This window comes from Bicyclus anynana, chromosome 25, assembly GCF_947172395.1.
Source record: "Bicyclus anynana chromosome 25, ilBicAnyn1.1, whole genome shotgun sequence".
NCBI classification, from domain to species: Eukaryota; Metazoa; Arthropoda; class Insecta; order Lepidoptera; family Nymphalidae; genus Bicyclus; species Bicyclus anynana.
This window is the reverse complement of record NC_069107.1, coordinates 8,881,639-8,898,834: the sequence shown is the minus strand read 5'-3', so window position 1 is coordinate 8,898,834 and position 17,196 is coordinate 8,881,639. Positions and strand designations below refer to the sequence as shown.

General features: G+C 35.2%; 1 protein-coding gene across 2 annotated transcripts in view; it reads right to left on the bottom strand.

The window, feature by feature from the left end:
* Nucleotides 1–15,860, bottom strand: part of LOC112049605 (uncharacterized) — a 23,049-nt gene extending 7,189 nt beyond the window's left edge. Inside the window, exons 1-14 of one of the 2 annotated variants that reach the window (XM_052889328.1) lie at nt 15,701–15,860; nt 15,003–15,101; nt 14,361–14,502; nt 13,144–13,315; nt 12,059–12,170; nt 11,257–11,472; nt 8,335–8,442; nt 8,089–8,233; nt 6,227–6,395; nt 5,513–5,624; nt 3,979–4,116; nt 3,183–3,284; nt 1,270–1,408; nt 553–724 (exon numbers count right to left, since the gene is read on the bottom strand). In XM_052889328.1, coding sequence (XP_052745288.1) covers nt 553–724; nt 1,270–1,408; nt 3,183–3,284; nt 3,979–4,116; nt 5,513–5,624; nt 6,227–6,395; nt 8,089–8,233; nt 8,335–8,442; nt 11,257–11,472; nt 12,059–12,170; nt 13,144–13,315; nt 14,361–14,502; nt 15,003–15,101; nt 15,701–15,764 — 1,890 coding nt within the window. In that variant the 5' untranslated portion in view covers nt 15,765–15,860. The remainder of the gene's footprint in view (nt 1–552; nt 725–1,269; nt 1,409–3,182; nt 3,285–3,978; nt 4,117–5,512; nt 5,625–6,226; nt 6,396–8,088; nt 8,234–8,334; nt 8,443–11,256; nt 11,473–12,058; nt 12,171–13,143; nt 13,316–14,360; nt 14,503–15,002; nt 15,102–15,700) is intronic. The other variant, XM_024087560.2, reaches the window with a different exon arrangement.
* Nucleotides 15,861–17,196: the final 1,336 nt, after the last annotated feature.

Below are 17,196 nucleotides of genomic sequence, written 5' to 3'. Positions count from 1 at the left end.
TCATAAACTATCATACTATGAACGACTTATATGTATAAACGATAAAAATCATAAGTTTAATAAAAATGTGCAGTTTTGTTTACATAATATCTGTACCTTTACTATTTCTCTCAATTATTTATTAATAGATATTATTTTTAATTTTTAACAATGTTTATAAAATACCAATTATACTTCAACTTAGTAGAGACGTGACAATGACGTCTGCTTTCGGAGGTGATATCCACGGTTATGACCTCCGAAGGTCAGACGATTTCAACGAAGACGACCGACTTTGTTCAGACGAAGGACATGGGGCAAACACCTCCAACGCTTCAGTTGGGTTCATTTTAAGAAATAGAATATCACGTATCTTAAATATCGTGGGTATACTTTTTCCTTTTCATCAACAATTACTTTATCTGGTAGGAGTCAATATATTTTGTAAAAAGTCTTACATAACTAATAGGAATGCATATTCCTATTAGTCGACAGAAAGATCGTGGCAAATGAAAAAGACGAAGCTAAAGATAAGCAGTAAATAAGTTCTTAGATTATGTAAACAAAACATACCTGAAAGTCATCAACAAACTGGTTCAGTTCCGACACTGAGTCATAGTAATTGTCGCCAAGGTTACCAAACGTCTCGAAAATAATGAAAAAACTCCTAAATTCGTAAATGCTTCTAAGTAATTTTTCCACGGTTAGAGATTTAGGCATTTGGTATATTCGTAGACCGGTGTATCTATGTAAAAAATATATTTCATTAATGTACATAATAAGACTAGTAGGTAGGTAGTAGGTGCTCTAATAGGATCTTACCAAATTTGGATTGGTAGGGAGAACAACACGAGCAGAGAAGGAGAGTGTTTATCGATCGTCAAGGAATTACTTAACTTTGCTTGGTGTTTTTCTCTCTACCACGTGATGACCTATTGCCCTTAGTTTACTTAATATTTTTTTATATTTCACGTAACGGGTACGATGGGCGACCGGTCGTCCATTTAGGAGTCAAAAGGTTAATATCTAATATAACTTTTAATCCTACGGCTACTTTTTATCCTGAAAAATCCATGGTTTCTCGAGATTTGCGAAAACTGATAATTTTGACGATATGAATGTTTGTTACTCTTTCACGCCTCGCCTACTGGACCGAATTAGCTGAAATTTGGTATAAAGATATATTATAGCCTGGATGAACACATAGGCTACTTTTTATCCATGGTTCCCGAGGGATTTTTGAAAAACTAAATTCCACGATGAATGAAAAAAAAAACTTAAACTTCTTACCCTCCATCCAATTTATCTGCCATAATTTTATATGAAGTTACGAAACAACCATCTTTCTCTAAAACATGACTGTAAACTGGAGAAATATAGTGAGCCGTGATGTTCCTCCTCCACATTTCCTCGAAAAAGGGCACTGTCACTAAAAAAATAATTTAGTGTTGTGTTCTTTTTGCCGATGGCCTTAAATTAACGCGAGTTATTAAGTGCGACCATAATACGAAATTATTACAGGATGATTTGATTAACCTACGCGATTGGTGTTATACAAATAAAATGTCTCTGAACGTTGACTAATGTTACCACATTAAATTCACGCGGAAAAAAAATAAAATAAAATCTGTATATAACATAAACGACAGGCGGTTGACTGAGGTGGATAAGATCCGTGATTTAGGAGTTGTTCTGGATAGCAAACTAACTTTTGTACCCCATATAGATAAAGCTATTGGTCTGGCTAATAAGTCATTGGGATTTGTTTTCAGGAGTTCCAAAAATTTTAAACAATGTGCCTCTTTAATAAGACTATTTGATTGGTATGTAAGAAGCCACCTTGAATATTCTTGTGCAGTTTGGTCCCCTTACACTAAACTTCATATAATGCGTATTGAGAGAGTACAGCAACGATTTATGAGGCAGCTCTCTTATAGGTTTAATAAAAATCTCCAAAATTATAGTGACAGATTAAACTTTTATAAGAAGCACAGACTTGAAAATAGACGACAGCTGATGGCGATGACATTTTTGTATAATTTATTTAATAATAGAATTGATTGTCCGGAGCTGGTTCACAGGTTTGCGATTAGAGCACCAAGAACTAACGCACCTCGGTATCCTTGCAGTTTATTATTTCACAAGCCATGTAGGACAAAGTTAGGTAAACACTCTCCCATACCAAGAATATCTGACATTTATAATAATCTCGTAAAAATTCAAAATGAAATTGACTTATTCTTCAATAGATATTCTGACTTTAGACGTAAAATAATTGACACTTTTAATCCCTGACATTTTTACTCTTTACCGTTTTTTTTAATTGTAATAATCTCTTCCAGTTGTATAAATTGACATATTTTTAATTTTTAACTATTGATCGTATTTTTTTTAACATTTTTATTGTTTAGTTCTTAATTTCTTTCATTCGTACCAATTGTTTTTTTTTTGTTTTATTTGCAACCTTAATTGTACCATTTGACATTTTTATCATTTTTATCTTTTAATCATATTATATAACTGACATTTTTAAATTTAATTATTCTTAATTTTAATTATAATTTTACTTAAAATAGTATTTGGACTTCTCGTGCCAAACTTGTAATATATTGTACCTATTAATTAAATTACTTATTACTTTTGTGAATTAAATTATAATTGTTTTCTCTATGTATAGTATATACTTGATATCTTAGAGTTTGTTGTACCTATGAATTAATGGATATCTATAACTAAGAAGTGAAGAACATAATATCTAAAAATTGTGAAAGTTGTGAAAATCTCTTAATAGCTAACCTAACCTAACCTAACCTAATTTATCAATGTAATTAAATGTAAGCATGAATTTAATGTATTAGCGGTTGATTTTCCTTAATAAATAATAGATAACTTCTTTTTCCATTTTTTTTTTCATTCAGCAAACCTTACAAACTAGATGTAAACGCAAATACAATAATTGATTGATTGAATCATCAGCCGATGGACGTCCACTGCTGGACATAGGCCTCTTGCATGGACTTCCAAACAAAACGGTCTCGAGCCGCCAGCATCCAGCGGCTCCCTGCAACCCGCTTGATGTCTTCGGTCCACCTATTGGGGGGTCGACCAACACTGCGCTTCAATTGAATCATTGATGTAAAAACATTGGAGAAGAATAGAATGCGTGAAGAATATTAAATGTTTTTCCTCGTAAGTATAATTACCGTAAGCATATTTGTCATTCACATTCCATTTGCCAAACGCTGTTTTATCATTCTCCCATCCACAGGTGTTATTAGTGTGGAACGAACAAAAACTAGGTATATCTGAAAATAATAATAATAACAATAAATATAGGTATATTTTGTTATCGCCGCGTTGCAAAAACGGTGCCGCTTTTAAATTTACATGTTTTTAATAAATAGTGTAGGAAATAGTAGTCTGAGTTTATATGACGTCGCTCGATCTCGTGTTGGCTTCAGTGTGCTCGTGGCGTTCGAGGCGTCCACATCTCTTGTTGTGTAATTCTTTATGGGTTACTTGGGATAGGTGGGGAGAGTGACTTGAGTGGAAAAGGGGAGTGTTTGTTAACAGTCAAAGGTACCTTTAACCTTTAACCCTATACACATCGTTCACAAGTGCGTTACTTCACTCAAGGTCATTCTACGGTCTTATTATGGTTACAGTATGATTTGTTATTTAAGATGTCCTCACAAATGTTGTGAATGATAGCCTTTGTTCGGCATTAGTTTTCTTATTTTTGTAATCACTTCTGAGTCTGCTAAAATTTTTTTTTCATGAAATTAACTCAGAAAAATGTTCTCTGTTATAAAATCAGTATACAGAAGTCTGTTTTATTTACTATTGTGGAAAGTGAATTTAAATTCAGATGACAAGCGTATAGAATAGTAATAATTGTCAACATACTCGTAGTAATGAAATATAAACCAAAGTTGCTTCCATATTTCTGTACGCTTAGATCTTGTAATTAAAATTCACATCGAAACAACATAAGTTTACCGATAGCTCCTTGTCGTTGCGGTGTTGTTGGCCATGAGGTTGTTGTTGTTGTTGTTGTTGTTGTTGTTGACATTGTAGTCGGCCTCGAGGTTGATGTAGTTCTTGATGTAGTACTAGTAGTTTCAAAGAATCGCCAATCTGATGGAATAAAAAGAGGAATGGTATAAGTAAACGTTTATATTAAAATTAAAGAAATTTAGTAAAAAAAAACGGCGCAGTGTACGGTTCAGTTAATTAAATGAGCAGTGTAATCCCGTATGTAATACCCCACCATAGAATAGACGATAAAAAATTCATCCTCATTTCGAATGCAGGTAAGAAACCCCAGTTTTTTTTTTTCAATTACGTCGACAGATGAACGAACAGATGGACATGGCGAAACTATAAGGCTTCCTTGCGTTATTCAGTAAGTTATAAGTTGTTCAGAAATAGAATTGCACAGTTTTTGCCGAGCTTTTCCCGGTTTTCAGACTTTCTGTTTTTTTTAGGATTCAAATATAAACGTAGAGTGTTGAGATATTTTCTTGTAGGTACTTGTGATTTAAAGCGATTTTACTTGCCACATTTCATATGGGAAGTACTGAGTTTTTTATTACATAAAATGTCGTATTAGGCGTTTAAATAAACGGCTGCATCTTTTCACGTAAACTAAGAGATTTGATTTTTTCACACCTTCATGAGCTCTTAGTAAACGGTTTAAATTTTAAATAAATAAAAATAGTTTATTTCGTTAACTTCTTCTTTTAAGAGTTGTACACTCCTGTGACAGAAGGCTCCGCTCTTCCATAACAAGCCGTAATCACTCGAGTTTTAGCCGTGTTTCATAATCAATTAATATGAATAACACTCACGATAGTTTGAATTCTAAAAAAAAACTTTTTACTTGAAAAATATAGTTATGTAGTAGGGAAATGGGGCGGGCTCTAATGTCGCTACATGCGTTGACATGTTAGCACCGTGTCATATCAGGGAGACAGAATCAAGACCGGGAGCCGCAGCAGAATAAGCTGAAACCGGTAAGTGGCTCAAGTATGCCTCTCTGACGGAGAGTTACATATTTGTACCTTTTGCCGAGGAAACCCTTGGGCCATGGAGTCACTAGAAAATTTTAACGAATCACTTCACCGCGGCTAGTTGCCTTGATGACAGAAGGGTTGGCTCATTTGTTGCGCAAAGGATCAGCCTGGCTGTCCAGCGCGGAAATGCAGCCAGTATTCTTGTCACCATTCAACGTGGACAAGATTTGTATAGTTATAAGTTAGCTTAAGTTTTTTTTTTATTATTGAGAAAGAATACAATATGGAACATAAGCTAACATATCCTAATAACTATACAAATCATGCCCACGTGGTGGCAAGAATACTGGCTGCATTTCCGCGCTGGACAGCCAGGCCGATCCTTTGCGCAAAAAATGAGCCAGCCCTTCTGTCACCAGTCGAGGCAACTTGGCTTAAGTTCCTTTTTGTATATTCTCAATAAAAAAAGAAGTAGTCCGGCTCCTATATGTGGACTCGTCAACACCCTGTATATGCACCTGGAGTAGTTGCGGCGATTGTGGCGGCTGTGCATTCTCTCCCTTGTAGAATGGCTACGTCATCGATTGCCATGTACACGCGTTGCTCGGAGGTTACGCCTTCTATGATGATCTAAAAGCAATTTTATTATTATCATTTTATTATTTAGCATTGGATTCGAACCTGCGCCCTCCAGAATCGGAAGCAGAGGTAATATCCATTGGGCTATCACGGCTCCACTCCGGGGCATACACCTCCAACTTTTCAATTATGTGCATTTTAAGAAATTAAATATCACGTGTCTCAATCGGTGAAGGAAAACATCGTGAGGAAACCTGCATACCAGAGAATTATCTTAATTCTCTGCGTCTGTGAAGTTTGCCAATCCGCATTGGGCCTTGGCCTGGATAAATAGTATCCATTCGTTCATTCGTCATTCCAAATTTCAGCTAAATCGCTTCAGTAGTATCGGCGTTATAGAGTAACAAACATTCAAACATCCAAACATACATCCAAACATCCATACAAACTTTCGCGTTTATAATATTAGTAGGATAGGATTTGTCTAATAAGAACACAATGTAGGTATTGTATGTTAGGAGTTACGACCCTTCCTTTGCAACTACGGCGTATATAATATACTAACTGACACCACGCGGTTTCACCCACATGGTTCTTGTTCCCGTAGGAATATAAATAAAATGTATGGTTTTCAATTACAATATTATATTTACCTGAAAGTCATAATCCAATTGCCTAAGTATTGATACAGAATTAAACCAATCATAGCCCAAGTTGCCCCAAACCCCGAAAAGTATATAATCCTTCTTCATATCTTCGCTGTTGACGAATTCTTCAAGAGAAATGAAGTAAGGTTTCTGGTAAACTTGAATAGAAGAATTCCTACAAATTAAAATATAATCTATAATCTAAATATATAAATGAATGAAAGATATTGTTAGAGTCAGAGAGTAAAATAGAAAGGTTACTTCAATAATAGTGCTTGAATAATAATAGGGGTGATGACAGTTTTTTAAATTGTATATAAATTAAGAGTACGCTAATAGTAAAGCAATTTTGTAAAAGCAACAGGGTATCTGCGATCATTACTTTCGGAGCTACAGGGATCTAAAGGGTCGGATTTGCGGCGCTGCCGCGGATCCCTAAAAACGCCGCATACAAAATGGCATGAACTAATGACGTCGCAGGCAATATAATGATCGTTAGATTTGTATGTGCGTAAAAACAAAATTACTAATATCTTTGTTATTTGTGCGTTAATGTTTATAGTTCATTTATTTAAAAATGTCACATTTAATGTAAGGAAGCTAAAACTGTATGAATTTTCATCTAATTACGATAAAAGATTTTTAATAGATTTTGAAATTTTATAATCTCATTTATTTTGCAAATATCCAGACAATCTTTGCTTTTTATATATAAATTAGTTAACATTGACCCTGTTTACCCGATGTATCATAAAAATCAATATATTCAAACCTAGTCATCATCCCCAATTAGAAAACTTAGACTAATAACCTAAAGACCTACAACACCTAACAATAGGCTAGTTGACACTATTTTTTAAATCGTTTTAAATAGTTCAGTATCGTTCTACTAGACTGATTTTTTTTTTCATATTTTTTGAGACATAATTACATGAAAGTTTTAATTAATAAAATATGTTTTTGACAATACGAGCCAAAACGCCTGTCAGCCATTACAGTCTATAGTTTAACTGTTTCATGACGTCACTATAATAAATCCTATACAAAAGAAGCCTTTGACAAAAAAAATACCAATTAGTTCGACGTTTAGTACATCAAGTGTGTTAGTCGTCACAAAATGGACGACAGCGTTTTTGACGTTTGGAAAATTTGAAAAAATCGTGATATTTAAATTAAGTTTAATAAGAAATCCTTAACTTTTATTAACTGATATCTATATATTTCGGACCCTTATCCCATGTACTACACGATAAATAATGTGATTAATATTGTTTATATTAAATTTGATATGAGTTAACTGCCCTATTGTTCACTCCAAACGTAAGCCACTTCTGTGACTATGTGAGCGTAAGAGACAAGTTAATTACCCTCACCGACACGCACACAAGTGTACTTATCGTAGCGTAACGATGCGTCAAGGGCTCCTATTTCGGGTCACATTTTTTGACGACCTCTGTGGCGCAGTGGTATGCGCGGTGGATTTACAAGACGGTGGTCCTGGGTTCGATCCCCGGCTGGGCCGATTGAGATTTTCTTAATTGGTCCAGGTCTGGCTGGTGGGAGACTTCGGCCGTGGCTAGTTATCACCCTACCGGCAAAGACGTACCGCCAAGCGATTTAGCGTTCCGGTACGATGTCGTGTAGAAACCAAAAAGGGGTGTGGATTATCATCCTCCTCCTAACATGTTAGCCTGCTTCCATCTTAGACTGCATCATCACTTACCATCAGGTGAGATTGTAGTCAAGGGCTAACTTGTAAACAATAAAAAAAAAAGAAAAACAAAACATAAAACGGCTTACGAATCCTGCGACTTCATTATCTATGTGTTATAAATCTATGTCTATTAAATCTATGAAAAGCTTTTCACCTGTTATGTGTAGCTGTATACATACAGTAAGAGAAGGAAAAGCATCCTTCTCCGTCTAAAACACGACTGTATAAAGGAGACACCAATCTAAGCGTCCTGTTTCCCAGAAATGGCGAATCGTTAAAGTACTTGTAGCGGAAGTAACCTGAAATAAAATGGGTAGTTGTGAACTGTACTATTATTGTAAACACAGAACAGGGGGCTGTTCTGTGTTTACAATAATAGTATAGTGGAATAGTAGCTTACCATGAGTTCTAGGGTAAACGGCAATGTTAACAAGCCACCCATCAGTAGCCCCGACGTCGTTCGTCCATCCACACAGATCACTGTTGTGGAAATCACAGCTCAAGGAATCTAAAATCATTTTCAAATCACATTACCTCCACAGAAAACAAGGTCCCCAAGACAGTCGTAAACCAAGATATAAGTACATAGAAACATTTACTACGTCAAGGTTACGCAATTGATGAATTTCTTCAAAATCAAAATTCGTTTGTTTCAAGCAGATTAAAGGAGATGGTCCATAATTGTATGGAGCCCAGGATCAGTCATTGTACCCTAGCGGATACAAAAGATGATATTTTTTTTAACCATTTTTGATTATACAAATCTACGAATTTACTTTAATTCTTTTGAAATAATAATTATCTCTCAAGAAATGCAACACTAATATGGGTAATAATGGCGGATAGATGACGTTTTCAATGCAGTAATCGATTTGACGTTTGCTGTCAATTGTCATGTCATAGTTGTTTTATGGGCGCCATCTTTATTTATCTCAAAATATTGGGTTTTTATTTCTTTTTATTAAGTTCGATTTATTCACTTTAATTTTTTTAAATAAAATCCTTGTATTTTTAAAATTTTAATGATAGAGTGGACCTGAAATGGACCATCTCCTTTACATGCACTTTTGAAACGTCAAGTTGAGAAGAGCCGGTAAGAAACTCAACAGTTGATCTTTGAAAATAACGTACATTATTATAATTTACAAAAAATAAAATCATGTCAATGTCAAACGTGTTCAAAAAATGGAAGCAGCTGATCCAATGGTTTCCGAATATCTTTATCATTAACAAATTCGTAAATTGTAAATGTTTTAACACATTGCTTAAACTTACGCACTGGCATGTCAATAACCGTCTTAGGATATTGATATAGAATAGTACACCAACCCTATGGATTCTTTTTACTCTTTGGAGACGATAAGCGGATATACTAACCTAACCTAACCAGAACCTTAATTATTAAACTGCATCGTCATCATCAACATTAAAAAAAATAATAATCGTCTCATCGTTGAGCACAAGTCTCCTCTCAGAATCAGGGGTTAGGCTAATATGGTCCAATGCGAATAGGCAGACTTCACACACCTAGAGATTTAATAAAATATTTTAGTAATGTAGGTTTCCTTAGTATAATTTTTTTCACCGTTTGACATAATAAGGTTATATAATTTTTTTAAATAAGATAATTTTTTTAAAAGAACTGAAAGTTGTAGGCGCATGCCCCGGACTGGATTCGAACTGACTCGACTCCAACTCAAAGGCCGAGGTCATATTTACTGGGCTATCACATTGTTTCATCACTTTACATAAATAGCAACACAAAACTAGCCTTGAATACAGACATATGTCCAAGGCACAGAAAAGATATTACAACCAGTAGTTGGACTTCATACTAGAGGTCGAAACGCGAGCTATACCTACGCTCCTTGAACATGGGGTGATCGTAGGGTGAAGACAGTCGCGACTGTGCCGCGGTGACGAACGAACGCACGGTGTATTAACAGAGTAAAGTGTATTAATAGTATTAGATTTTTTTAATTATGACCAGTAGGAAATACTGTGCCGTTTTTGGATGCATGAATTCAAAATTATCCCATCCAGAGATAACTTTTTTTAAGTTACCTGGAAACTCTGAAAGGTTAACTTTAAAATAAATTTACTTATTAGTAGGTAGGTACATAATCTTGTATTTTTTAATGGATAAGGTATTTCCTTTTATCTCCAGAATAAAGGTAGGTATCTGGATTAGTAAATAAAGTGAATAGAGTAAAGGAAAGTGATTGACACGATTGAAATATGTAGCTATACGCGGTTCATGAATCACGATACAGTAGGTACGATAAGCTTGTATTAAAACCTCGACTGCTTGTACAATGTATTGTGTGACTGTGCTCGGATCATTTGTGTTTTGTTACCCGACTGCGGCGAAGCCCAAAGGAGGAGTATGTGTTTGAATGTTATGACTTGTTGTTGTATGCGGGCGACGGGAGGAAAGGACTGCGCGGGTGTGAAGTCGTACGCGCTGGGCATCGTTACCCCCCTCCCGGACCGCGCCGACCTTCGGGAGTGTTACGAACAAATTTGCCAAGCACACATACTGATAAATGATATGTCATTAGACTCGTCTAGATAGGCCGAGTGTCACTGGGTAACTTAGTTCTTAAAAAATCAAAATGGCGGATTTTATGCACTTTAATGTGCAAGCTCATAAAACTTTTGCTCAGCTTGGCATTGGTGACAAGAATTTTAACCGACTTCCAAAAAGAATCGTATCGTATTTACAGCGATATTTCCGTCATTTGTAAACCGTTTCTTTTTTGTTTGGATGAATATTCTTTCAGGTTAGTCCCATTTTTTTCATGTCAGGATCTGATAATGGCATCCTAGAGAAATCTAGGGGAACTATCGTATCGTAGGGACAATTAGTGCGTTTGTTCATTGTTTCATTATCTATTTTAAATCACTACAATTTCATGAAGGTATTTATCTTTTTTTTTATTTGTTCACGTAGTGTGGAGGTAATACCTAGATGGCATCACCGAAATAAATATGTTTAAGAATACGACCAATCCTTCAAGATCATTGACGTAGTATCAGCCTTAATTAAATCAACCAATCAAAAAACACGCATTTTTATTTATCACTTCCCATTTTACTACAATTTACAAAGTATTTTATTTGTTTATATAAAAAAAGTTTATTTACAATCACAAAACTAAGTGGAAACACAAAGTTAGCAAATGTAATTAAATTGCTGCATGCGGGCAGCCCTATGACATGTTTACGTACCGCGCGGCTGTAGGTATTTATTTCAAAAATACGGCCGAGTTATTATACTGCTTGTAATATCTTTACTGTGTCCAAGGTTAGAGGTATTTACCATTAACGCCACGTGGTGGAAGCATTGTTGTTGTTTCCAACAACATATCTGTCGTTGTTTTCAACAACATGTCTGTCGTTGTTTCCAACAACATTTCTGTCGTTGTTTCCAAAAATATCTCTGTTGTTGTTGTTGGTGTTATTGTTGTTACAGGCGTCGTCGTGCTGCTTGTCGTCGGTATGAGGGTAGTAGATGTAAATTCATAAAACATTGAATCTGTAAACAAAAAGGTTTCATCAAATCAATCAATTAAAAATCGGTCCATAAATGATGGAATTATCGCTGGACATACATAAAAAAAAACATACATACAGCCGAACGTAGAACCTCCTCCTTTTTGGAAGTCGGTTAAAAATAGAACATACATAATGTGATTATTTGTGAAATGACTTACAGAATACGGATCTACGTAAAATGGACAGGAAAACTATATTATGCTTATTAATTTGACGACCTCCGTGGCGCAGTGGTATACGCGGTGGATTTACAAGACGGAGGTCCTAGGTTCGATTCCCGGCTGGACAGATTGAGATTTTCTTAATTTGTCCAGGTCTGGCTGTTGGGAGGCTTCGGCCGTTAGTTACCACCCCACCGGCAAAGACGTACCGCCAAGCGATTTAGCGTTCTGATACGATGACGTGTAGAAACCGAAAGGGGTGTGGATTTTCATCCTCCTCCTAACAAGTTAGCTCGCTTCCATCTTAGACTGCATCACTTACGATCAGGTGAGATTGTAGTCAAGGGCTAACTTGTAAAGAATAAAAAAAAAAAAATTATACAGTACATTAAAGTGTCAACACACCTGGAGTTGACGCAGATATTTTGGCGGCTGTGCACTCACTCCCCTGAAGAATGGCTACGTCATTTATTGTCATATACATACGATCAAGACTGTAAATACCTTCTATTACAATCTGAAAATAAAGAATAATGTCAAACCCATATTCAGTTCACTGTTGAGCACGTTTTTCTATTAGGGTTCATTTACACGAGCGGCAACTTTACCGACGACCGCAGTCGACTGCAGTCGTCGGTAGCAGCCTCAGACCAATTATTGTATAGGAGCTGCCTCGCTAGACGTTACTTTTCTGTACAAGTATATGATCAGCGATCTAATGCGATTATAGAAACTGTCTCTATAGTATCGATGTTAAATAGTTGTAATCATGTTCGTCGGTTAAAGAATTCCATAAAAATACCTTTTTGTGCAATTGAATGGTGTAAAAAACGGGCAAAAACTTCTAGTTTAGTATAAGATATATACCAAATCTAAGCTCATTTTCTTCAGAAAATGACAGACAAATTTGTTCGTGACTATGAGTGCGATACAGGTCCTTCTATAATTGGTCTGAGGTAGCAGCTGACGCTCGTGTAAATGAACACTTAGAGCAGTGATTCCCAAACTGGTCTAGGGGTCTATGACAACCTGCAAGGGGTCTACGTCACTGAAAAAAAAAATTGGGGGTCATGTTAATGAAATGAAAATGGGGGTCCACGGTAGTGGATTTTAACATAACACTGATAGTACCTATTTACTTACATCATACTATCTTATATATTTATTATTAAAGCATCAGGTTCATCCTCACTAAAAATATTGGCTTATTGCTTATGTTATTTTATTTATAGTTTATTTTATGTTTATTTAATGTTACATTTATTATACATAACAGATACAAAATTTGATTTTGAGTAGTTTTAATATAAATTAAATTAATAAATGTATAAATTAACATGTGTTCTTATTTTAAATTTTTAACACTAAACTTCGCTACTGAGCTCAGGTCTCCTCTCATAATGATAGGGGTTAGTCATTGGCCTGACATATTAAAATTTATGACGAGGTCAATTGACCTCGTAACGCAGCGAATGTGTTAATGAACATACCTGAAAGTCGTCATACGTTTGCATCAATGTTGATACAGATGTATAATGTTGCTCTCCAAGATCTCCCCAAATCTCAAATATCATGTAATTCAATTTTTCTTCGTCGCTGAGTTGTATTAACGCTTTGGGGGTCATGTGATGAGGCTTTTGATATACTCGGAAGGCGGTGGTTCTGTTCAGTAGTTAAATGATGTCAAAGTCAAAGTCAAACTTCATTTATTTCACTTAGGCTTAGTTTATTAGCACTTTTGGAAGGTCAAGATTATGTCACAATTTAATTTGAGTCGAATATCTTAGCATTCCATGGATTCACCGTGCGGGTGCCGGGTCCATCGCGTGGTAGAGAGAAAAACACCAAGCAAAGTCCAGAACTTGTGACTACTGGATGTAGGGTTAAGGAATTCCTTGACGATCGATCAACACTCCCTTTCTCTGCTCGTGTTGTTCTCCCTACCTATCCAAATTTGGTAAGATCCTATTAGACCAGCTTTGGACACTCGTTCTAATATAGAACTAGCTGCACTTCTAGAGAGACCAAGGTCTTTAAGCAAGTTATAGAGAGACTTTGCTGGTAATCCTCTCGCACCTACTTCTACGGCGTACAGACTAACTACATAGCCATTTTTAGTTGTTCATTCGTTAGGTCATAATATTTATTCACTTTTAAACTGTGGTCCTTCGGAATGTTAGTCTCTCTAATATGGTAGTAATAGTCGAAATTTTAAACTAAAGTTAAAAACAACACCCCACAAACTTGGTTTTAGATTTGTACAGTACAGTACAAATCTAAAACCAAGTTTGTGGGGTCGCCACTCTTGTCCCGCGGCCGCCATCTTGAAAATAAGGGTTGAAATGGTTTTTACGATATATCTCGTAAACTGTTTATCTGATAAAAAAAATTGTTAATATTTTTTTTAACAAATTAAATTTTCTACAACTTTGGTTTAGTAACTTTTTGTCGTAGAACAATAAACAAAATAGTCATAAGCAAAAATGTTTAGAAATTACAAAAAAAAAATATTTTTCCATATAACTTTTTTTTTGGGGACCCCACAAACTTTTTTAGCTTTACACTGACCCCCCCCCCCCCCCCCTTACACAGCAAAAAAAAAATGTGTCCTCTAAAAAACGCAACCACAAATGTAACTTTTCAATGGACTAATTTGTTTTACACAGTTTTACAATACAAAATCTTAATCAAAAGAAAGTTTTCTTACCTTGTATATGGCTTGTCTGTTGTCGTCATTTTATATACGAAGGAGAAACAGCCATTTCTAGACAAGTGACTATCATAACGCGGTGAAACCAACCGAGCCGAGCAATTTCTTATAGTAGTGCCTTTGAAATAAGGTATTCGTACTGAAAATAAATAAAACTTATTTTTAACATATAACATAATTATTTTTAATATTTTAAAATGTCAAAATAAATCTGTCGATGACTTAACCGAAGTAAGGTGTTTTCAACTTTTGGGCGCACGTTTAACCCGGGAAAAAAGTGTGACGTGTTTTTTTTTTAAATCATTCCTCATCATCATCATCTTAATCATCATCATTATCGGCCGATGGACGTCTGCTGGACAAAGGCCTCTTTCATGGACTTCCGAGCACATCAGTCTTGAGACGCCAGCATCCAGCGGCTCCCGGCAACCCGCTTGATGTCTTCGGTCCACCTAGTGGGGGGTCGACCAACATTGCGCTTTCCGGTGTGGGGTCGCCATTCCAACCCCTTGGGACCCCAACGTCTATCAGCTTTCAAAAAGGGTTTAGTCGAACTATAAAAATATTTATCCTCCGATTTTGTAATCATCAGTTTAATAAAATTCTCAGTATAGAAGCAAAATTTGATAAAAAAAATACCGTAAACATTATAATAGTTCAATTCCCACTTGTCCCAAGACTCTTCATCATTGTCCCATCCACAGGATGTACCATCTCGGAAAGAGCAGCTTAAAGAGCCTGAAATAAATTATTATTAAAAAAAAAATATCTATATATATATACTTATAATAAAACTGTAGCAGGTCCAATTTTGTAGGTTCATTGAAGATATTTTGAAAAATTTTGTTGGGGGCATTACATAATCGATACTGAAGCTAAAAATATTTTTTTTTCTATTTTTTGTCTGTCGGTCTGTCCGTGTTTTTTTTGTTATTTGGGCATCACGCTGAAACTACTGAATGAATTCAAATGAAACTTGGCATGGCTTAAGACGGATACGGAGAAGGTTATAGGATACTTTTTATTACGAAAATAAAATGAGAAGGGGGTGAAATAGGGGTTGAAACTTTGTATGGAAAGTCCTTCATTTTTAGAGTAACAATTTTAAAAATTTGTTCATAAATCAATCAAAAAAATAAATAAATATAGCCATCGATCCTTAATAATTGTGCACAAATTAATCACACTTTTTATAATGCTTCAATATTCATGCTACATACGAGTGCATACAGGCGAAACTGTTTGGGGCGAAAACTTTTTAATAATACTAATAAAAACTAGTTTTATGGTAATATTTTTACTGTAATATATTACAAATTGTAAACAACTTCACTTACCATTGGTATAAGCATAAATTGATCCAAAAAGAAACATAAAATATAATAAACAGTGAAGTGACATTTTTTCTACACAAGATACTATAATTTTTTTAACTATATATAAAAAATTAAATATATTTAATTAATATTGATTCGTATCGATTGCATCTTTTGAGTTAATTGACTGACTGTACGCTAAATTGTTACGAATATAAATAAAAATTTTATCGTACTTTTGATCAAGAGTGAGTTGAGTTGTAAAGGGTTCCGTATGTTAGATTTCAATTAAGGTGGCATTTGTATAGAAGAATGTAACGAATTACATTACATAAAAACTTTTTATGTTTTCAAAGTAATTCAAATAGTTCCGACTATCCATGTAATCAACGCCTTTATATTTCCTTGCATTTTAGAATACCTAAAACTCGGCTACATCATAACTAATATGATGCACTTTAAGATCTGTTTACAAAAGAAATATTATTAACTCCGAATATATTCATTTTAAAACACACGATCCTTGAACATTGTGAATTAATTTTTGTTATGGAATGTATATAATAATAATATAGCGTTTTATTTCCCGAAATATAAACAGTTGCTAATAAATACATTACAAAGAATTAAAATTAAAAATAGACATTGAAGAAAAAAAATCGAGCTAATCGGCAAAGACCTCCTCCAACTCCTTCTACTGTTTTCAATGCAGCAGAAAAAAAAAGTTTTGACTAGGTAGGTACTACAGCTTCAAGAAAACAACTAACACATTAATGGGTGTGATTATTTTAGAATTTATGTGTGATTAGTGGTTGATTGATTAGTTTCAAATCTAAACCGATTACTGACCATAACGATTCTGGATTTCGCCTAAAGGAACCCTAAAATAAAAAACCCATCATTGTCGCGAATGTTTTACCTACATTATTTATATGCGTGCGAACAGTTTATCAACCGGATATCCTAAGTTATCGCCGGAAGTGTGATTTTCAGTAAAATACTATGACGCGATCATGATTAATACTATACTACTGCTGACTGCATCAACTGCAAGGGAACATCGATTTAAGGCAGGCGTCCACTGATCTGCATCGTACGTATCGGATCCATCGCATAAAACTTATTGGATTTTTAATTTTACGGTAGATTACGATACGAATCAGTACCGTACGTGCATAAGTTTCTATACAAAGATTACTAAATGTTTGATGCGATGCGTCTGACGTACAATGCGGATCTAGAGCTCAGTCCAGAAAGGGCGAATTCGCCGCGATTCTCTCGCTTTAACTGGACGCAACAAGGCGTCCCTAGTATCTCGACTGTTGTAGGAGTTAAATTAAGATGACATACCTGCAAATATTGTAACAAGAGCGTTAGAGGAAAAGCATGCAGACAGCCAGACACTCTCTGAGGCTCGCGCTATTCGGTCGTTACAAATTCGCGTAGTTAGATCATCATAATCATTATCAACCCATATTCGGTTCACTGCTGAGCTCGAGTCTTCTCTCAGAATGAGA